We start from the raw sequence: 23,676 nt of genomic DNA, 5'->3' as shown, positions 1-23,676 counted from the left end.
CTCTCTCTCTCTCTCTCTCTCTCTCTCTCTCTCTCTCTCTCCTCTCTCTCTCTCTCTGAGCGGAGGATGCAGATAAATCTCTGCAGTGACAGTCCAAATCGAAAGGTCATGGCTGAAGGTCCGGTGAGAGCTAGGCTCGGACAAAAGCCCTGGACACTGAATCTCTGAACCACTTTCACCCTGGCCTCCTTCTTCTTCTTCTTATACTGTACGTCAATGATTCTCAACCTGTGGGTCGGGAGTCGGGACCCCCCAGGGGGGTGTCCACATGATTTTGGGGGGCGGGGTTCCCCAGATAACAGTGACGTGACAATTTAAGGACTTTTCATTCATCCATCCATCCATGATCATCCATCTTCAACTGCTTATCCGTAGTCTGGTCGCGGGGGCAACAGCTCCACCAGAGAGCTCCAGATTTCCTCTCCAGAGCAACATTAGTAACTGCCTCCTGGTGGATCCCGAGACGTTCCAAGGCCAGTGAGTCGATGTAATCCCTCCATCTGCCCCAGTGGGACGTGCATCGAGGTCCTCCCTAGGGAGACGCTCGAGAGGCATCCTAACCAGATGCCCGAACCACCTAAGCTGGACCAGTAAGGTTCAATTTAAGGACTTTTCAGACCGTTTAAGGAAGAAAGAAAGAAAGAAAGAAAGAAAGAAAGAATTACTGCATCTAAAGTATTCAACAAACTAATATAACGACTGGTCAAACATTATTGTCAAATAAGAAAGAGGCAAAGATTTTGAAAATAGAAAAATCTGCCATTTTCACAATATTTATCCGTGGAACCGAGTCAAACAAAGCTGTAATGCCTCAACCCCTACAATTCCCAGTGCTTATTGGGGTGTGCCGTCCCCAGTTCAACTGTGATTATATTTTTGGGGAGTGTGGATCCCCTGTTCAAATTAGATTTTTTTGGGGGGTCGTGGCCTGAAAAGGTTGAGGACCACTGGTCAGAGATTCTCAACCCGTCTTCATTTCAAGGACCCCCAGTTTGATATGCATTAGGCCATGGACAAAATGGAACCAAATGGACGAGTAATGGTCTAATTTCTTAAATAGCCAAACTATACAGTACAACAGGCTATACAGAGGATGAGTTTTGATTCCGCAAATAAGTGTGAATCTTAGAATTAAATTAAAATGTCGACATTGTGTCATATGGCTTGGGAAAGAGACCGTTAAAATCAATGCAACAGTACAGGATTTATACTATGCTGCACTTTTGTGGAAGTGTATTATTAATGAGACTGTAACAGTAATGCTGTTAATGCTGCAGCAGTTGTCAGAGCAGTGGGATGAAGAGGAGCTCGCTATAATCTGCTGTAAATGTTTGTAGGCAGGAGGGCAGGAGAGCCAAAACCACTTCCCTCCTGCAGGAGGTTTTAGTGCTGCAACCCTCAATATAATGATATCCTTATCCTGCACAGTATACACTAGAACAGTGGCTCCAAACCTTTTCATGTCAAGGACCCCCAATTAATTTGAAAAGATATGCCAGGGACCCCCACAAGAGAAGATTTTTTACGGCTCCAGCAGTTATTCTCAACCCGTTTAATTTCAAGGACATCCAGTTTGACATGCATTAGGCCAGGGGTTCTCAGCCCGTGTGTTATTTTCTTTTTTTCTCCTTTTCTGATTGACTGGAAAATGGAGTTTACATAGTACACATAGTACGCAAAATGTCCTTAATGATTATATCTGGTTTCAGTATTCATTTATGATATATTTTCTCTATTATTAAGGTTATTTTTGTAGTCAGTTTCTATTGGGGTGGGGAGGTGGGGGGGGCATGGGTCACAATACATGGCCACGGAGCATTAGGCTACGGACCCCCATTTAATGGCATTTCTATCTCTGGGAGCCCCAATTTATATTGAAAAAAATGTAACAAATGTACACTCTCAGAGTTACAGACCCATAAGGGTCCATTTGGTTATAGTATATGGCATTGTTTTGTTTCGTTCTGGTCTGGTTCTGTTCAGGTATGGTGATGGTTCTGGTGTAGTTCTGTTCTGGTATGGTTGTGGTATGGTATGGTTCTGGTATGTTCTGGTTATGGTACAAGCCCCCAGAATGACTGGCCAATGTTGAAGCCGTCGAGCCTACTGGTCAAAGCTGGAACAGCAGGCCGGCCTGTGCATATAGCACGAGGAAACCCCGTGCGGCTGTGCTTGGTTTAACATTGAGCGCTCGTTTGCACTTCCGCATTTGACCACCAACTGTTGGTGGTCAAATACGGAATTAGAGCGTTCTTCCGGGTGCTTCAAAACGCCACTGAGCAACTTCCATTGAAATGACTGGTTGTGTGTACAGCTATAGGGACCCAGCAGCGTGCATCCAGTGAGTGATTCCAGCAGCAGCAACTCTCACTATAGAGGGTATGCGCATGCTTAAAGGGGAAAACCACCCATTTTTGGAAATAATAAAAAAGTCCCCCCATTCTGTGTTTCCTAGAACTGTAATTATGAAAAAAATCATTAACATGGTGAAACACATCTTGATGACATCATCAAGATGTGTTTCACCATGTTAATGATTTTTTTCAGACCTCTAGTTCTAGGAAACACAGAATGGGGGAACTTTTTATTATTTCCACACAACAGCTCTAAGGTACATTAATGACAATAGTAAAATGTTGAAAATGAGTGGAATGCCCCTTTAAAGTGAATGGCACATCGAGTGGCAAATCGAGTGGCAAAGCAACATGCAATGTGAGTTTAACATTGTTTAACGTTGTTTAATGCAATCAGAAAGGACTTTTCTGTTTGGATGTATGGGCTGTCAAGGCCAGAAAGTAGTTTTTCGCCACTCGGTAGGCGTTCCTGCATAACTTCCGGGTTTGATGATGATGTCACACGCATACCCTCTATTCATGTCAAAGCCAGAGGAGATTAACGAGCATAATAACAAATGTGTTTTAATTACAGCCATCCTGGCCTCTTTGAAGTCCTCCAGTTGCAGCTGGAAATCATTCGGCTCAGTGTCTAGCTCCTTTATACTCCACAGATAAACATGGATTAAATATTAAACGTGTGATGGTGGAATCGTTTTTTTCCCCAACCTTCTATGTTTGTCAGTATATCCGCGTTAACAAATTGCTGCAAAGAGAATTTAATTACATCTTCCACTCGCTTGTGTACTACAGAGCAACTGTTCGGTTCAATTTGAGCTTCCGTTGTCTATTCATTAATTAATGGCACTGTCAGGCTGCTGAATGAGGCCTGCGCGAGCACCGTCTGTCTCTCGCTTTTTTGTTGTTTTTTGTTTTTGTTTTTTGGTTTGCACATTTTAAAAGAACACATTTGAAACAGCAACATAATATAGGGTTGTGCAGGTTTATATGTTTTTTAAAAAACAAAATACAAATGTAATACAACAATAATTACACAAAATGTCTACATTATTTCCACTGAAACCCCAACATCTGTACTCTGGGGGAAACGGTGAACTAATAAGTGGATTTATTTCTCCTTGTGAACTACGTCCCATACTTATCCCATACTTATGTATAGTGGAGTACAAAGTTAAATATTTGCCTCTGCATGAGATGTAGTGGAGTATGAATTATAGTAGAGTAGAAGTCAAAAGCAGCTCAAAGTGAACTTGAACTCAAGTGCAATACAGGACGACTTCACCACTTTTCAACCTATCTTCATATAATTGGTCCTCACCTCACTGTTCATGATAAAATAGTAAAAAAAAGAAAAAGAAAAATCTACTCTCATAGGAGGGCTAGTGGGCAGTTCAGAAACCTGTCTTCCAGCTGACATCATCGATGGGGAATTCAAGCTAATAGTGAAATCGCAGGCTTTCTATTCCTGACAAGTTACCATGCTATAATGGAAGCCATTGTTCTTGCGATACTAAAAATGTATAGGCTATTATATTAAAAAAAGGATCTTGTTTAAAAAAACAATTGTGCCAGTTAATCATGAGCATTAGCGAGGAGCAATTATATGAAGAATATGATGTTGAAAAGTGGTGAACTCATCCTGTACTTTACACCACTGGCCAACATGTTGTCGTTCACCAAACACATTTATGAATGTCAACCAAAAAGTGTCCGAGACGCGAGACCTGCACCAGACCTTGCTGTCTCCTCTCCTGCACACCTGTAGCGGCATGCAGTCTGGCATGTGTTCAGAGCTGCTCCAGAAGCACTCTCTGAACAAGGAGCACATGCCGTCTGCCTGACGGCTCCACCTGGCCTCCACAACACGCTCTCACATGCAGCGCGCACAAAGAGCCTGATCTCTGGGCAACAAACAAAACAGAACAAAAATCGGAGATCTGACAGCGCTCCTCCTCCTGGCACGCATGCGGAGACCCAAAGAGCCAGACGCCTCCATCCCCGGCTCACACAGCACCCGCTACTAATATTGTTTAATAGTTGTTGCTATAAATGCTAATCATGACGTTGTTTTGCACCGTACGTGTTGCGAGTAGTAGTGCAACAAGGAATATAGCTTATATTCTATATTCTAATATAGCTTCAGCCTACACCTTTTTTGGTCACAATGTATCTGTTTATTTTATTATATACTTTGAATGTATTGTACATAAACTGACAACCAAAATAAAACATTGAAAGTGAAGTGATGGAACGGTGAACAATCTCTCACCGCCTCACATTTTCAACTGAACTGCCGAAAAGGAATCGTTCACGGAAGTGACCTTGTTCATTTCGTTAACCAAAAAGAACCGGTTCATTTGACTCGTTCGTTCATGACCGACACAACACTCCTGTAGAATTAGTCGACTAAAATATTGTGATATTTGATCAGCTAAAACTAAACTAGACACTAAAACATTTCAGATGACTAAAATATGACTAAAATATGACTAGTTTGACTACAAACGGAAAGGTAGGAGCGCACACCAGTAGTGGCGAGGTGCTGACCACAGGAGATAAAACTTTGACTAAAGAAAAGTGTTGTAGTTTGACTACAACGAAATTAAGTTATATTCAAAAGACTATTACTAAAAGTATCAACCCTGCTGTACACAGCCCTCCTCTGAGACGGAGTGAATATAGAAATGCCGTTTCATAATGAGCATTAGTGAGGTGGACCTCACTAGGTGAAGTGGTAAAATCTGCAATACCAAAATGTAGAAATAAATAGTAAAGGTCCTGCATCAAAAAAGGTACTTGAGTAAAAGTACAAATGTAGTGGCATCAAATTATACCAGAACGGCCTCGAGGTACAGTGGAGTAGAAGTACAGCATGCATATAAAGTATGTGTTTTAATTTCCATTCCACCATCACCAATCAGTCAGTAATGACAGCTGTGAGCACCATATGTCCCCAGGGTCTCCTAGTCCTGCCTTTCTCAGTTTAATCTGACCATCATTTATGTTTATATTTCATTTTCAATCCATTGCATCATTTTCTTTTTTTGTTGTTATATTATAACAATATTTCACTTGACTGAAATTATAATAGTGCAGTCACTCGACTATATGGTTTTTCCATTAAGCATAATTGGAAAACATGTTGGCAAGTCAATTATTGTGCATTAATTCTGGTATGCTATAGCCTTGGTAAACATTTGAGCCAGCTTCGCCTCCGCATTGTGGGGAAAGAAATCATTAAAAAACGCTTTCAAATGATTGCCTATATGCAACAACAAAGTGCTGTAAGGCATGTAAGCTATGTCAACCAACAAAGAACTGTACGCGACTGTATATACATTAACTAACAAGAGACGGAGAAAATATCCCAGAGTGGGAGGAGAGCATGCACTTCATCTTCGTCAGGGTTTGACCCGGCTTCTAAAGACTCAAAGAGAATGTTTAAGTATTCTATTGTTGACATTGCGAAGAAACCTTTTATCTCCATATGTCAACATTGGGATTGAGTTTTTCTTTCTAAATTAAAGCTCCAAAACCTGCAAAAGTAGAAAAAAATAGTTGATCGACAAGCTTAACATCACGTCGCAGCGTTGTGAGCTTTTTGTTTTTACACTTGGTTACATAGCTGAAAATCTTACGACGCCATCAAGGCCATCCAATATATTTTAGTCGACTAAATCAACTGTAGATTTAGTCGACTAAATTCATATTATATTTAGTCAACTAAAACAAACAAAAACTAAATGGAATTATTCAAAAGACACCTAAAACTACATCAAAATTAGCTGTCAAAATCAACACTGATACAGACCACCTCGGGAAGTGGTCTTCAGTTCGTTTCAAGTAGGCTATGCTGATTTCTGATGCGGTTCTCTTTAAATTGTACATTGTGTGAACACTTCACTTTGCCTTTTGACATTTTTAGCCCTCTAGCGTTGCGGTTTGTCACAGTGGCCGCATGTCAGGGTTCGAGTCCCACCGGGGACGCTGGGGCAAAAAGGACGCTGTTGGCGAAAGGGCCTTTCTGTGTGGAGTTTGCATGTTCTCCCCCTGTCCCCTAGGGTAGGTACCCTCACAAAGAAAACATGCAGTAATCCTGGTCTCTATACTAGTATAGAGAGGGGAAAGGAACTGGTTGGAATAACGTGTTCCTTCCAAGTGCCATGTCCTACCGGGGAATCTCACCCCTGTCAGGTGATAAGAAGCAGCCTGCGCCCCCTCATGCATTGAAGGATAGGTTGGGGCTCTCCCCAGGTTGGCATCGTGGGATAAAAATTATAAAACTTGGCAAACTTGGCACAGACAATGTTCCCCTGAACATTGGAGAACAGTCCAACATATGGGGCACTAAAGTGTTTAAAACTTAAAATGGCTAATATAACACTGGATAGCAACCTGAAAGTCTACCATTCACCGAATGTATATCATGTACCCCAGAAGAGGGGCATTGTGATGTGGTCGATCAGTGTGTGTGTGTGTGTGTGTGTGTGAGCAACACTGGCCCCTACAGGCAATCAGAGGTACAGATGTTAATTCAGAGTGAGTCATTTCATTCATGTAATTAATCATGCTCAGCAGAGCTGTGTGTGTGTGTGTGTGTGTGTGTGTGTGTGTGTGTGTGTGTGTGTGTGTGTGTGTGTGTGTGTGTGTGTGTGTGTGTGTGTGTGTGTGTGTGTGTGTGTGTGTGTGTGTGTGTGTGTGTGTGTGTTGCCTGCTTGTTTGTGTCTGTTTTCCTTTTGTCCCTGCGCAGGGTATTAATGTGGCTCTGCTGCGCCACAGCAAGCTGTGATAGAAGGTGGCATTGTTAGCTCCCCGGCGGCAGGGCGGCAGGGCAGCGGGGAGTGACGCGGCGTCCTGACAGCTCTCATTAGCGCGTCGGACACATTAAACGGCAGCGCAGATGCTGCGGTCACTCAGTCGGGCGGCGTTCCTTTCTGCAGTGACAGGTGGCTCTGGGTGTCTCTCTACATGGTGTTTGACAGGGTGACACACTGGGTGACACAGGGCGACAGCGACGCAGAGCACAGCCGTGTCCATACACTGTACATAGCCATAGGCGTATATAACTACGGTATGTCTTCTATTAGACCAAGTGGCCTCTCCCCACGGTCGATGTGTACCCTGTACACACATGACACATGCAGCCAATCTACAAGCTGCTGTCCGCAAAGCAGCGCCGTCGCTAGGCATACACGCAAGACACACAGGTCCTCATTCACAACGGCGTTTACGCTCATAAAGTGACGTTACGTGAGCGGAGCGTGAGCGGACAGGCATTTACGTGGATTCCCACATTACGTGGGAATTCATGAACTTGAACGTGAACTTGACGGTGACGTGGGTTGGTCGGAAATTCCGCTGAAAGCTGCGCCACCTCTCATGGTCGTGTACGGCTTGCGTAGATGTATTAAGAAGGCTTTAGTCTTCATGCTGAATCAATTAAAAGTCCCCAAACCTCAGATAAAATATGTAGGCAAGGCATGTGTCCCCAACATTGGTCGCACATAAAAAAATGATAGCCTATATAAAAGCCAAGTATCACTTGTATGCCTAAATGCATGCATTCTAGAGGCAGGTTAGCCTAGACTAGTCCCATACAGAAACTGCCCTGCAAGCCCGACACCTTTTTTATTTATTTATTAGGATATTTCTAGCATGCGCGATTGCGCTGCTCACTTGACAGCTTTCTACTCGCAGTGCAACGCGCTGTGAGCTTGTAGATCGGCTCTCGCAGTCTCGCGCTGCATGTTAAAAAACAAACTCACAATTATAATAAGAACATACACTTATCTGCATTCTGCACTGTACGAATTCATTGGAAAATGAATATAACGGTGCGGTGAGCCCGGCCCGGACAGAACAGATTATTTCTATGGTTCACAGACATGCCGGTCTGACAGACAGACAGCAGTCACGAGGGCTAATTAGCCCTATAAAAAAATAGAAGTCCACATTATTGCATCAGCGCGTGCAATTCGGCCAGTCATAGTTTTAAGCCAGTGCACCTTAATTAATTATAATATGGGGAACTTATAGCTAGGCTGTAGGCTACTACATTGATGAGATCAATCAAGTTTGGTGCCAAATGTCCCGCGAAATTCGCGAATCATTTTAATATGACGTGACGACATCATCATAAATGAACCTGCACTTAGATCTGACAAAGAGGAGGCTACCCGCCGTATATGGTTGAAATTTTAAATAGCTATAGGCCTATGCCTACGTGTCCATGATCAGAACAAATCCATTCTCCACATGGCATTCAGACAGATGACAGTGAGATGATATTAATCTATTCCCCGCATGAATCAATGCAGCTCTGATAAAAATATCGGATATATGTTTTACCTCTGCAAAGGTGTGAGTGAGCAATTGTTCAATAGAAAAGAAAAGGCTTTATAATATAATTGCCAAGTATACGCTAGCTTGCTGCCTTGGTCCCGAACTTAAATAAATATGGCCAAGCTGCATTTTATACCGTAAGTCAGCTTGACATTGTTGCAGCGGTGCGGAGCAGCGTTCACCGTTTTGTAAGCTTGGGAAAATGATTTATATAGTTTAATGGTATAGGCTATAGAGAATATAAAGAATCACGCACAAATGTAATGGTATATGGATGTAAAAAAAGAGACTGCAGGTGGTGGTCGTCGCTCCGGCGCTTGACATGGTCAGATAATTTTCTTTTAATTTCCTAATATAGCCTAATTTCTTTCCAGCAATCATTTTTATTTTAATTTGTGAAGCCACTATACTGGAAAATATCATTATTTTGTTGCATTCCGTCAGGAGGACCTCTATTTCGTTTGAGCTGTAAGGCCTATAGTTCTTTTTTGTTTTTTTTACTGCTGTCTGCTGAGTCATGCTTGACGCCTTTTATGGTGTGAAATGGGGCGTGGATCAATGCAAATGAAGTTGTCGGGTGATTTTCCGATCATTTGGCACCCGCTCGCATTCTTTATGACATACACCTGCGTACCTGTGGTACACACCGCTCTTTGAATTGCACGGCAAAACAACGTAGCGTGATCGGACGGAATTTCCCGCATCTGTATACGCTTCCGTTAAGCTTCCGTTACACTCTGGCGTATTTCTCCTTTGTGAATGAGGACCACAGTGCGTATAGGGCAACGCGCCGAGGGGGGCAACAACATGTTTCTTCCGTGTGCATTGTGTGCAACACGCCGGGCGGACCACCGCCGCCCGCCCACACCACCACCACACCACACCACATCACATGCGGTGTTGGATGAAACTTAATAATGTCAAAGATAGCGATTTTCATCACATCGTGCTAATGAAACACCAAGGGATTATAATGTCAACATTCAAGTACAACATGTAAGCTAACCCATGCAGGTAAAGTAATGCGTCACTCCGAAACGTAATTTCTGATACAGACATTACGGCCTCAAGACGATCATCAGGCTAATCCTTTTTTTCCCCATCCTAGGTATGGATTGATTGATTGATTGATTGAAGAATTTATTAACAGTTTGCAGAATTACAGTACATTTCAAGCACAAACTCAATACAAAGGCTGTTAACTGTGAGTGGACGACCCAATTAAGCATTACACTTGTTTCCAACAGGGTCCACCATGTTCAAATCATCAAAACATTTAGAGACGTACAAATAGACACTTCTATAGACAGAACAGGAATTCATCAAAACAGGAATTCATCAAAAAGGAGGTAAAAAGGGAAAATAAATATATACAGTGAGGGGAAAAAAGGGGGGGGGCGGGGGGGGGATTCAGATTTTACGGGGGCCAGTTTCGAATTGCAGCCATCCGTAGGTGCCCTTTGAGAGCGGTTTTGAAGGAGTCAAGGGATTCGCATGTCTTAATGACAGTTGGTAGGGCGTTCCACATTTTGGTGGCATAGGAGCGAAAAGAATTTAGTCCCTTGTTTGTGCCGAATCTGGGTTGTACATGGTTCGTTGCACTCCCTCTGGTGTTGTGGGTGTGGACTTCGTTAACATTAAGGAAGTATCTAGACAGGTACATGGGTATCTTGGTGGTGTATCGAATCTTGTGGACCAGACCCATTGCAAGTTGCTGTACTCTGTCGTCGACCCTAAGCCATTCCAGCCTGTCGAAGTGGGCAGGGGTGAGGTGGGTTCGGGGGGCTAGATCAAGTAGGAGCCTGACCAGTTTGTTTTGGGAAGTCTGGAGCCTGGTTTTAAGGGCCTTTGAGGTGCTGTGGTACCAGGAGGTGCATGCATAGTCAAAGAAACCCTGTACAAGGGCTCCTGTTAAGGTCTTCAAGGTGTTTTTGTTGACCAGTGAGGAGATCCTGTAGAGGAATCTTGTTCTATGGTTGACTTTTTTGATTACGTTGGTGGCCATTTTATCACCGGAAAGATTAGCCTCCAGGATGGAACCTAGGTAGGTAATTTCATCTTTACGTGTGATAACATTGTCACCCACTCTAACCAAGAAGCCATTTGCCTTGCTGAGATTACTAATAGAGCCAAAGAGAATGGATTCAGTTTTTCCCAGGTGTAAAGATAGTTTGTTATCAGCGAGCCAGGTGCAGATTCTACCGAGTTCAGAGCTGAGGGCATTTTCAACCTGCAGTTTGTCCCTGTCCGAGACCAGCAGTGCTGAGTCATCTGCGAACAGGAACAAGTTGCAGTCACAGGCTGAAGTCATGTCGTTTACATATATTAGGAACAGTAGAGGCCCTAGTATGCTTCCTTGTGGAACGCCACAGCTCACTGGGAGGGGGGGGGACAGTGTTCCGTTCACTTCCACCATCTGTTCTCTCCCCTCCAGGTAGGATTGCATCCAGCTCACTGATGTGCTATCGAAACCAATTGCTTTTAGCTTGTTAACCAGTATGGAGTGGTTCACGGTGTCAAAAGCCTTTTGGAGGTCCAGCATGACCATGCCGCAGTATTTGCCAGCGTCCACCTCTTGTTTGATGTGGTCGCTCAAATAGAGAAGGCATGTGTCAGTGGAGTGGGATGTTCTGAAGCCAGATTGGAACTCGTACAATAATTTATTAGTGGCAAGATACTTTTCAACCTGTTCATAGACTATTTTTTCCATCACTTTCGAGATGGAACTAAGAATAGAAATAGGGCGGTAGTTGCCGGGGTCTAATTTACTCCCTTTCTTGTGCAAGGGGGTTACTTTGGCCAGTTTGAAATCTTGGGGGACCTGTCCCTGTTTGATGGAGAGGTTTACTATGTGGGTGATGATTGGAGCTATAGAGATGGCTGAGTCTCTGAGAAATTTGGAGGGAATGTTGTCATGGCCTGTGGCCTTGTGGGGTTGGAGGGCACTCAGTTTCTTAATTATCTCATCAGTTGTTACCATAACTAGTTTAAAATCGTCTTTACAAACACCTAGGTTTTTGTAGAAGGTTGTAATGTGCTCTACACCAAAGAGCCCAGAGTGGGAGGGCAGTTTGTTAACCAGAGTTGTTGCTATGTTTGTAAAGAAGATATTCAAGTAGTTGGCCACATCAAGGTTGTCAGTGATGAGAGTGTTGTCAGATTTGATGTTTATGTTCGAAAATCTGGTTTTTAGTTTCTGACCATAGCTTAGTTGATTGTTTAGTAGCTTCCAGAGCTCATGAGGATTGTTTTTGTTTTCCTGAGCTTTATCATTAATGAAGTTACTTTTAGCTGATTTGGTCATGGCAGTTACACTGTTTCGTAGTTTGATTCGTTGTGTATTTAGGTTGATCAAACGAGCTTGGCGAACACTGTCGAAGCGCTTGGCTAGCTTTGACTTGCATTTTAGAACTTCAGAGCATTTTTTGTCTCTGGCTTTCATTGCAGCCAGTATGTCCGAATTCATCCATGGTTCCGAGCGGGTTTTGCCCCTGGTGGTTCTCAAAGGAGCCATGTTGTTCAGTACTGATGTAAATTTGGTTTTGAAGCCAAGCCAAGCTTCTTCGACAAGTGTGCTTTTAAGCTCATCGGACCAATCCAGACTCTCCAATACTTGGTTAAAGACCTCACTAGAGTAGGTTTTGAGGTCCCTTGATATGACTGTTTTGTGGCAGCCGGTCTTAAGTTTTTGTATTTTGCGGGTACAGAATATCATAAAATGATCACTAAGCCCACATACAATAACCCCTTTCTTGGAGATTCTGGATTTGTCCGAGGACAGAATGAGATCAATGACAGTTTGAGTAGAATCACACACTCTAGTGGGTTGGGTAATTAGCTGACTGACACTATGTAGATCACAGAACTTACTGAATGACTTAAACACAGGTGCTTCCTTACGTTGCATGTCTGTATTGTAGTCGCCAATCAGGATTTTCTCTACACATTCCTCCTCAGCTAAGCACCCCTCAAGTATATCATAGAACCCATGTTGGTCAGGCGGTCTGTAGACGGTGCCCACTAATACTGATTTAGCCTTTTTGAAAATTAATTCAACCCACACAGTTTCAATTTCATCATGCTGTAAGTCAGTACGAGTAACATATTCAGTGTCTTTGTGAATATACATACACACGCCGCCACCATGCCTGTTTCTGTCGTTTCTGATCAAAGAATAGTTCTCTATTTCAACTTCTGGGTCTTTGGTTGACTCATCAAGTTTGGTTTCAGAGAAGCTAATGATGTTCGCCTTACCGCATTGAAACATATGCCTGATTTCAGCCATTTTGGGTCCAAGGCTGTTGACGTTCAGGTGAAAGATATGAAGTCCGTTGGCTCTGACTATGGTGCTTATTTCCTCCGTGGCGAAGTAGGGAAGCGGAGGGCCATTGTTGATGTCTGTAGAAGCCGTGGGTTGCCGTGGGGGGAGGGTGGGGGGTGCGTGGGGGTCGTCGTGGGGTGGCGGGAGTGGGGGATGGGGTCCCTCGTCCAGGTTTGTTGAGGGCTCTGGTGGGGCCGATTGAGCCATGGTGTCGACCGGAGAAACAGCAGAAATAGCAGGTAAAGTATCACGGTGTCCGTCTCCAGCCGCGTTGCCCCCCTTGGTTGGATGTGGAGACTCTTCATGCCTGTAGATGGTGGTGTTGTCCGTGTCTTTTGCCTCGACTGCCGCCGATGTAATATCACTCCGCCTGCTGTTGTCTGGGACGCGCTCGGCTCTTGCGAATGTAGTATCCACAGCCGGGACATCAGCGTGTATATCCAGCATGGGTGTGCAGGTTGGCTGGTGGTGAGGAAGGATGCCAGCGGTGTTGTTGTTGTTGGTCGTCGCCTGGCTGGTCGGCATTGGTGTTGTTGTGTCGATGGTGATTCCTTTGTTCTCTCCGGTTACTTGTCCACTCTGGAGCCGTCTTGCCATTTGTCGTGTGTTCACGGGACCAGGGTTACTCTCGATGTCGCCAGACAGTAACAAAATAATGAGAAAGAAAGATCTCTTCCCTTTGTTAATCTGGAGTTTGTCTCTTTGTGCTAGTAGGGATTGAATAGCTGCTAAGCCGTATCCAGGCCGCTTTCCAATGATCCCGTTGACTTCGTTACTGACCAGGTAAAAGTCGCTGTGAGAATCCGGTTGAAAATCCTCTTTTACGGTTTTGTTTTTCTCCATTTCACCTCGATGTAATCCCCTTGGTATATTAAGACAGGAATCCGTACACCATAGGAGGAGAAAGAAAAAATGTGGAAAAAAACGTGACTTTGAGTCAGACGCGCAGGAGCTAGAAAAAACACGTCTTGCCATGGTGAGAGGAGGGGTGAAACATGGCACAACATGGCACAGTGCACGCACGTGCACGCTACAACGCGTCCCCTTAACAGAAAGCGACGTCTGTAGCCCAGCCCAGCCAATGCTGCCCAGGCTAGGCCGGGCTGCTGAAAGACGCACAGGGATGAGAAAATAAATCTACTCTTCCGAAAATAATAGATATTGGCTGCCCCATTAGCACCTTTTACCAAGCTACAAACGTAACTCGTGCATATCAATAGTGGTCCGTGTGTGTGTGTGTGCGTATTGAGCTCCCAAATGGCGTGATGCGCACGCACGCGTGTGCGCACGCACGCGTGTGCACACGCGCACGCACGCACGCACGCACGCACGCACGCACGCACGCACACACGCACACACGCGCACACACACACACACACACACACAAATGAGTGTTCCACTTTCAACCCTCGACCACTACACTCTCCAGTTGACGGATCAGCAGTGATTGGCCAAATCAGTGCCCCTCTCATCCAGGCTTCCAGCTATAGACAGACACATTCAGAGACGGGTCCCCCTGGTCACAGCGAACGTATTTTCTGCAGGCGGAGACAACATATCTGCAGTGTAAACAGCCAGGTCTTCTACTAGGTTACATTGAACGGGAAAGTGACTGATGTTAGTCTGCTCAAACGTTACTCTTTGGTCTGCTTTTTACTAACACTAACTGTACAAAGATGCCCAGAACATCAGAATGAACCTGTGTAGTCCATGGCCATCCATCCATACTTTGGAGAAAGACAGTTGCGCTATCCTCGCTTAAAAATCTACATGGCGCTTCATGGTTAGGCGAAGTGATGGTGCGTTCGGGTTCAAAACAAGCTCGTAAATGATAGAACAAAATATAGAAATAAATACTATTCTACTATACTATTATCACATACCAAGTACATGTTATTGTTCCTAATGTACACATGTACCTCTGTGATTGTTTCCAAGTTGTTTAACTGTACCAATAATTTATAATGAAATATTAGATTATCCCAGTCCACTCCAATGCAAACATAGAGTAAAATGAAAAAATCTAAACAAATTGTTATCACATACCAACTGTTATTGTTCCTAATGTACACATGTCCCTCTGTGATTATAAGTTCAAGTTATCAATCATAAAAGGTGAAATATTTTCTGCCCGTAATTGCTCTCATATGTGTCTGAAAGTTCTATTGCATGTGTATTTATTTTTTATGTTTTGATTTACTTTTCCCATATGGAATGAAAAAGAATCATCATCATCAATGCCAGAAGCCGAATAGTTACATGGATATTCAAAAACGGATTAAAAGTGAAATTATTTAAAATTTTCTTTTTTTAAGCTGATGTCTTAGGGGTGATGTTAAAATAGACCGCTCAACAAGACCAAAGCAAAACAACATGCCACAGAATAGAGAACCAAAATAAACCAGGTGCTTGTGTGCGTGCATGCACAAGATTATTCATGAATAATTAGTAAATCTACATTACCGTTTCCTCAAAATAAACCTTTTCTCTCTAATCTCGATAACATTTGTTCTCGAAGTGGGGTCCGGGGACCGCCAGGGGTCCTTGGGGGGGTGCCAGGGGGTCCCCAGCAAAAGCAGTTACGTATGTTGAATAATCTTTTTTCCTAACCACAAGCCACGGAAGCAACCGGAAGCCACGGGTTAGTTGTAACCGAAAAAAGTCTTACCAAAAAGATTTTTCAAAATGTTAACAAAATGTCGTACATAGCTCCAGAGTCCACAACGTGTTGCATCGTGACGAGATCCACACAGCGTGACATGCAAACGCATGCACGCACACACACACACCCCTCACAAATAGTAAACAAGTTGCTGATATTTGAGAAACAGCGAACATTTGGGGGGGGGGGGGGGGGCATGCAGAAGGCCATTTCACACCTCACATAACCCTCAAAACCCTCGTAAAAAGGGTTCGCCTTGGACCGCGGCAAGCCCCGAGAACAGTGCGGGAGCGGCCTCAGATCCGTCATGTTTACAGCGGCTCTCAGGAATAACTCTCCATCTCATTCTCTTTGCACAGCTGACAGCTTTAATATGGAATGCAATCATCGCTGCCCATTATATTTCAGGAGGCCGGTAAGTAGGAGGGGGAACTAATATTGTGCTGTGTGTGTGCAGCGATAGCCATGTTGCGTGATGGGGTGTGATTTGGGTTTACCCGCGGGGATGGGAATTTTCCATGCCCTAGTGGTCCCATTTAACCTCAAATTAAGTTATTTTATCATATTTATATTTTCTCCACCTCTCAACATCTTTTTTGCAAACAGTCTAAATTTGTGGAATGTAACTTTACTTAAGTACTGTACTTATAAGTTATAAGTACAATTTTGAGGAATCAAGGAATACTTTACTTGAGTATTTCCATTCTCCAATACTTTTACTTCTGGGACGCATTGTGAGCTTGTAGATTGTAGATTTCAGAACTTGAAATGAGACATTCCGCATAATGAGCACATTCACTTTTGGTACTTTAAGTACATTTTGATGCGAATACGAACTAGCACAAAAGCCTCTTCCCAGGCTCCGGACAGGGCCTACATCCAGATCACCCCTAGATCTCCATGGAGCTGGTCTGTTCTGACAGCTCCGGACAGGGCCCAAATCCAGATCACCCCTATAGATCTCCATGGAGCTGGTCTGTTCTGACAGCTCCGGACAGGGCCCAAATCCAGATCACCCCTATAGATCTCCATGGAGCTGGTCTGTTCTGACAGCTCCGGACAGGGCCCAAATCCAGATCACCCCTATAGATCTCCATGGAGCTGGTCTGTTCTGACAGCTCCGGACAGGGCCCAAATCCAGATCACCCCTATAGATCTCCATATATGTCTGTAATCCACGTAACTTGAGAACCGTTCGCCCTACCGACTTCAAATTCGACACACACGTTCCACACCACCACAGGTAGTGCAGTGCCTTGAGCCGGTCCGACCCACAGTTGTCCAGAACCGCCACAAAAGGCCTCTGCCCAGGCTCAATATACTGTATGGAGCTGGCCTGTTCTGACATCACAATGATGTTGGACATCTACATAGACTCCATATTTGGGCATGCCTGACAAAGAACTCCATATATGGGCATAAAGGGACACAGACATAATAAGTGGGTGGGCATGAATTTCCAACTTGCATCGTTCCAAGTAGGCCAACGGGCACCGCTCTAGTAGGCTATATTTAATAATAATAATAATCAAAATGTACTAGTAACTAGTAACTAAAGTTTTCAAATAATTGTAGTGGAGTAACAGTATAATATGTGCCTGTGAGATGTAGTGGAGTAGAAGTAAAAGTATTGAAAATTTCAATATACATTCAAATACATTCAAAACTGTACTTCAGTACAGTATTTGAGAGTACACCACTGGAAACAAACTGTGTCTAAATGCGAGAGGCCCTGCAGTGGCCTTGGATGTAGGAGCCCACAGGTTAGTCATCCCACGGGAGCCACGGGTCAGCACTGCGTCCGTGCAATTTCCCCCCTCGATCCACCTGAAAGATTAATGTCACGACCGTGCCACTGCCCCGCATGCAAACAACTCCCATGTGTGTACACACATTTATATTGGCGCTGTCAGGTGGAAACCTTGTATGTCCAAAATCCGTTACTGCTCAGGAAAATGGAAAAGAATAAATAAAAAAAGAACCGTGTTCCAATAGATCATGGGTTTTAGTCATAAGCTCTTGTTTAATATACTGTCCACTGGTTCGATATTTATAAAACCCTAGGGGGCCCCAGTTTGTCTTATGCCATATGCCGTATGACAAATCTTATTTAATAGGCTTTTTTAATTGTAATTTTATAAATATTTTAAAAATAGTGACAATAGCCGATCTACAGTGACACGTTGTGAGCTTGTAGATCTGCTATTTTAGAATGTTTTAGTCATAGCCTAAGGCACAAGTCATATTAGTCATCATAGCCCCATGTCTTATAGTGAAATGGATCTGCGTTACAACTTGGACTGCTTGGACTACACAATACACCAACTCAGTATTATACGTGTCTTAAGTACCAGGTCTTATTACTTAACTTAAGACCTGGAGGCGTGATCAATGCCATTTGGCTATTCTGAGTGGCCAAACAGCATTGACCACGCCTCCAGGTCTTAAGTTAAGTCATAAGACCTGGTACTTAAGACACGCATAATACTGTCCGATTCTTTGCCAAAAATAGCTGATCTATAAGATACAACATTAGTGTTATTCAATGTTTCAAGATTTTTTGGAAAATAGCTGATCTACAAGATCACGCGTTGTGAACTTGTAGATCGGCTATTTTCAGATATCTGATGTAGGCTACCGGTATATAAGGTTAAAGTGGTTAAATGCTATAGCTACTAATTCATTTAGCTGAAGACCCCCTGCAGCCTATAGAGGGTATGCGCATGCATAAAGGTAATGACAGATCGAGTGGCAAATCGAGTGGCAAAGTGAGTGACAAAGTTAGTTTAATGTTGTTTAAAGTAATTTAATATTACTATAATATAATATTATTTGCGTCTGTATAACATGACTGAGAAGTTGTATAGTGTGGGGCATTGTGATGTGAAAGACCTAGGGCATGTTGACAAACAAATTCATGAGGAAGTATATTCCTTTTTTTATTGTACGATGATAATCACACGGGTGTGATTTCTATTTAATTTTTTTGCAGAGATGTGCAGGCTATATTTGTATACGTCTTTAAATGGTTTTGATTAATTGAAAATGGAGGATCCTGATATAAACAAGTCTTAGTGTTTTTTCTGGTTTTATCCTCTTAGCAGTTTTTGAGTGGTGTAAACCACTCCTATTGAGTGGTGTAAACCACTCCTACAACTGGCTTTGTTAGTTTACGTGTCTGTCTGTCTGTTCGTACCAAAAAATGAGCATGGTTGCTATGGTCACCCAGTTCACCCGGGTGTGATTTCAGCTTTGTTAGTTTACGTGTCTGTTCGTACCAAAAAATTAGCATGGTTGCTATGGTCACCCAGTTCACCCGGGTGTGATTTCAGCTTTGTTAGTTTACGTGTCTGTTCGTACCAAAAAATTAGCATGGTTGCTATGGTCACCCAGTTCACACGGGTGTGATTTCATTACGTCAGACATTACGTCAGACCACAGCTGATCAGTCTATATAAGACCTTACACCACTCAGTTCACACAGGTGTGATTTTTACCTGTAGGCTGTACTTTCCTTGGACTGTACCCATTCTGCAATGTTAACAATATTTCCAATCAATCAATCAAACAAACATGCATTGCACTATAACGCCACCACCATGTGGAATGGCCTATACCAACAGCCACGAAACTTCTCAAATTCCCCACCCACATACAGTATAAATGAAATCTGACCTAAAAACATTGTTTTCAAAACTATATAATTGGATCTGGACGAATTGATCCCCTACCAGCTTGCCCTCAGAAATGACAAACAACAACGCACTCCCTCAGTGAGCTCCGCCGAAGGATAGCCTGTGTGTGTGTGTGTGTGTGTGTGTGTGTGTGTGTGTGTGTGTGTGTGTGTGTGTGTGTGTGTGTGTGTGTGTGTGTGTGTGTGTGTGTGTGTGTGTGTGTGTGTGTGTGTGTCATCCTCTGCATGATCTGACTGGAAAGGGCCACGGTCCTCATCGCAGAGACTGTCACCAAAGAGGCTGCCAATCTGCCTCTCAACCTCGACAAGAACCACTGATGCACAAATGGAGGTTACAGAGTGCGTGCGTGCGTGCGTGGGTGCGTGCGTGCGTGCGTGCGTGCATGTACGGTTACTGTCAAAACAAAATCACTGCAACAGTGATCTGTGTAATACAATCTCGTCTCGTGTTCACTGTTCACTTTAAATTGAGCCATTGTTGTCGTCCATCATCTCAACATTGAATCTATTTATTTTTCTATTTTGTACCATCTTAATTTCAAAACATAATTATGAAGAAATGAAACTGAAATCTGGATGTTGATGACTTAAGAAAGAAGATGAAAATCCCTTAAATTGGAGCGAGCTACAAAATGCAGTCTCAGGTAGTATCAGGTAAGAATCAGGCCTGTCCACATCAATGCAACTTCTTGCAACTGCGACTACTTGCAACCATTATCCCCAAAAGGCACCTGTCTGCACCTGGTCAGTCCAGACCACTGCAACTGCGTCTCTAAAACATTGGCCTAAGACAACATAAGACCTTTAGAAAATCTCACAATATCTAGAGCAATATCTCTCTCCCACCCAAAGTGTGTAAATCCCCCTATATGAAGCATATCAGAGGTCGAATCCCTCGTTTTGAAAACAGATTTCTAGGCCCCGTCTTGAAATGTATCAGATTGACTAGCGTGAACGGCGTGACTTTACAGCTAGGGCTCCCAGTCCAAAGATTCATCATAAATTGATTGACGTTTTAACTAAAAAGGATTCTGAAGAAGACTTTTTAGCCGGAACGTTAATCAATCAATATTAATAAAGCTTTGGACTTGGAGCCAGCTTGCAAGCCACAGTGTGCAGACTTGTATTATTGATTTGCCAGTGATTCCTGCCCTCCAGTGAATGTACCAGCTCTGTTTTCTATTACTACTGAGGAAAGGTCAAATGGTCGGGTCAGTTTATTTCCAGCTACTGTATGCATTGTGCTGCAGGTACCAAGCCATGACACCTGACCGGCAGCCATTATGATTCCCGAAAGACAGAGTTCTCTTTCACAGAGTCTCCTCAGCTCATGAGAGAGAACAGTGGCACATGTGCTCTAGATATACCAGTGGTTCTCAACCTTTTCAGACCCCGACCCCCCAAAATAATCCTATTTGAACTGGGGACCCTGTAACTCATAGACCCATAAGGGGTCAATGTTAAATTAACATTGATTTTACAATATAAATTGCGGGTCCCAGAGATAGAAATGCCATTAAATAGGGGACCGTAGCCTGTTACATATTAACTGTCCTTCACGTGAACGTTTCGGGAACCACTGCTGTAACCCGTCACAACTCACTACCTTCAATAGATCCACTGAACAGCTTGATCATAGTTCAGCATACATAGAAAGAAAGAAAGAAAGAAAGAAAGAAAGAAAGAAAGAAAGAAAGACCATGAGGAAAAGGCCTCTACATGGACAGAGGTTGGTGCCACCAAGCCAATAATATATGAACCAATACAGCCACCTTGTCACAACAACACGCATAGTACCACATCAACCTTATCACTTCCTGAGCCAGTCAGTGCAGACACATGTTTCATACTTTCATTGCCGCCCTCATATAGTCACTGCCACGATACGACAGCGACAGACAGCGCAACATCTTGATTAAAGCACATTAGTATACAGACAGCATACGACAACACAATATGACAACAATGGAGCATTTAGCTTGAATCACTTTAGCATATACAGCATACAACACAAGCAGCAATAAATACATAAAACAAGGTTCCTGCCTTGAGCCGTCTTCTATACTTGACTTCATCAGTTGTGAACATTGTGAGTGTCCGAGTGATCCAATGAATCAATGAGGTTTTACCACCAAGAATAGGCTAAGAAAACGAGTGAAAAACATTACACCCATTCATAAATTCATTAATGCTAAAGCAGCTAATTTTAGGTAGCTAAGCTAACTCACCAGGGAAGAATCCATTCTCAGTTGGAAACAAAACGACCAAAGCAGTTTATCATTAACAAAATTAATTAGCTTACTGTGACACAGCAGCTTCAGCTCCCTGGCCAATAATACTGTCAAAGTCTTCTCGACGTCCATGTGGTTGAAGCTCACGGTTTGTTGTACTTTCAAATAATAATGGATGGAGCTTATTTCCAACACCTGATCTGCCTCTGGCAGGGGGCGGAGCGGGAAAACCAGAGGATTTAAAGATCCTGCAAACTAAGAGAGCAGTGTTGCCAACTTTCCATGTCTGCTTACAGTAAGCGACTTTGGACTTTCCTTCTTTTTTTTCCTGAAAAGTCGCTAGTAAATATTGATAGCTAGCCTGTGGGTTACATTTTTGAAAGATGTAGTGAATACAGGCATTTCACGTAAACAAAGATTTTTTTAAATAAAATTTGTCACATTATTGCTACTTTACTTCTTCCACCCCTGTCTCATTACTCTCGTACTTAGAGTATAGAACATCGCAGTCACGCCCTCTACCAAGGAAATGATTCTCCGTTCATTTTCCTCATAGACATTTCAGAAAGTATTTATTTAAAGACGTTTACGCCGCGGACAAAGCCAACTCGAGTCGTGACAAATCATGACAACAACACAATTTTTGGGGCCGAAAAAATAATTAGAAAGAAGAAAAAAACGGCAGGTTACAACACTTTTTTGGTTGTTTTTCTTCTTTGTAATTATTTGTTTGGTCCAAAATATTGTTTGTGTTGTCATGAGTTGTCACGACTCGAGTTGGCTTTGTCCGCGGCGTAACCGTCTTTAAATAAATACTTTCTGAAATGTCTATGGGAAAAATGCATTGGGATTCATTTCCTGGTCCATGGTAGGGGGCGGGACTGCGACGCTCTATAGGCTATGTTATAGATCAGGGGTTCTCAACGTATTTGGCCGGGGACCCCCGCTACAGGTACAGGTTACTGCTACAATAACCTGTACCTGTACTATATGTAAACTCTTCATTTTTATTTATTTATTTTTATAATTTGGGGACCCCCCAAAATAATTTGGCGACCCCCCGAGGGGTCACGACCCACGGGTTGAGAACCCCTGTTATAGATAGTGAGCGTTCCATGTTAAACGTGTTAAATCAGGTACAAAGTAAACAGAGGTCAAACAGAGACCATTGAGAAATAATGTATAAAAGCATTCAAGGAAGGCAAGTTTATGTGTGTAGCACGTTTCAGAAGGCCTGCAATTCTGTAGTTCAGTGATTCTTAAGCCATTCTGAAGGACCCCTAGTTTAATTGTGTTTTAGTCCACAGACCCAGAGTTGATTAAAACCAATTCTGGAAGCGCAATCAAATCCTCAAGTACTCTGTGTTTATTTTTTACAGCACAGGTCAATTTGAGGTGAAACTCCTATTCATGTAGTTTAAAAGAGTAAAACATAATTAGAAGTAATTAAGTAAAAGAGGGTAGAATAAAATGATCGCAAAAAAGGCAGAGAATAGTATGTTAAACTCATTATCATGTAAAATAAGTCCTAATTCACATGCCGTGCATTCAAGTGCAAGCATCATATACCATTATGACGTTAAAATACATCAAACAAATACAGTAGCGTACACATAACCTATCCCATCCTATTCACACAGGAGGGAGATTTGAATGGCACTAATTTGTGCTGGGACCTCAATGTCAACTAATTTCATTGCTGTAGGTCCGTCTGACTCCGAGACGTCCACCACTGCAGTTTATACGTGCAGCTGCTGCTGGTCAAAATGTTCTCTTTACACTTTTATAGTTCCATTTTAAGCCACTGCGTTGCCACCGTTTAGTTTGTTGTGATCCGTGAACGCATCGTCGGCAGTGCTCGGCACAAAGCCAACAACAACCCCCCCCCACACCCCCACCTTTGTCATGTTCAGGAAGATTTCTGGTACCACCAGACCAGAGGAGTTCCTTGGTACCACTAGTGGTACCATAGTACCACAGGTTGAGAATCACCGGAGTCGGGTCCAAAGCAACATTATTAACTTCATCCTGGGGCATCCCGTGGCGTCCCAGGGCCAGTTTGATCCTTGGTT

At 43.2% G+C, this 23,676-nt stretch overlaps 1 protein-coding gene across 2 annotated transcripts in view; it reads right to left on the bottom strand.

Annotated features, from left to right (window-relative positions):
- The window catches only part of LOC306933371 (uncharacterized protein), a 117,122-nt gene extending 95,334 nt beyond the window's left edge, over window positions 1-21,788 (bottom strand). For both annotated transcript variants that reach the window (XR_013791214.1, XM_079515576.1), the window contains exon 1: window positions 21,676-21,788. Coding sequence is in view for 1 of the 2 variants with exons in the window: in XM_079515576.1 (XP_079371702.1) it covers window positions 21,676-21,736 (61 nt within the window). In the remaining variant the exon portion in view is untranslated. The remainder of the gene's footprint in view (window positions 1-21,675) is intronic.
- Between the last annotated feature and the right edge of the window lie 1,888 nt (window positions 21,789-23,676).

The sequence above is a fragment of the Electrona antarctica genome (genome assembly GCF_951216825.1).
Source record: "Electrona antarctica genome assembly, chromosome: 12".
NCBI lineage: Eukaryota > Metazoa > Chordata > Actinopteri > Myctophiformes > Myctophidae > Electrona > Electrona antarctica.
Note: the sequence above shows the minus strand (reverse complement) of the source record. Positions and strands in the feature narration are given on the sequence as shown.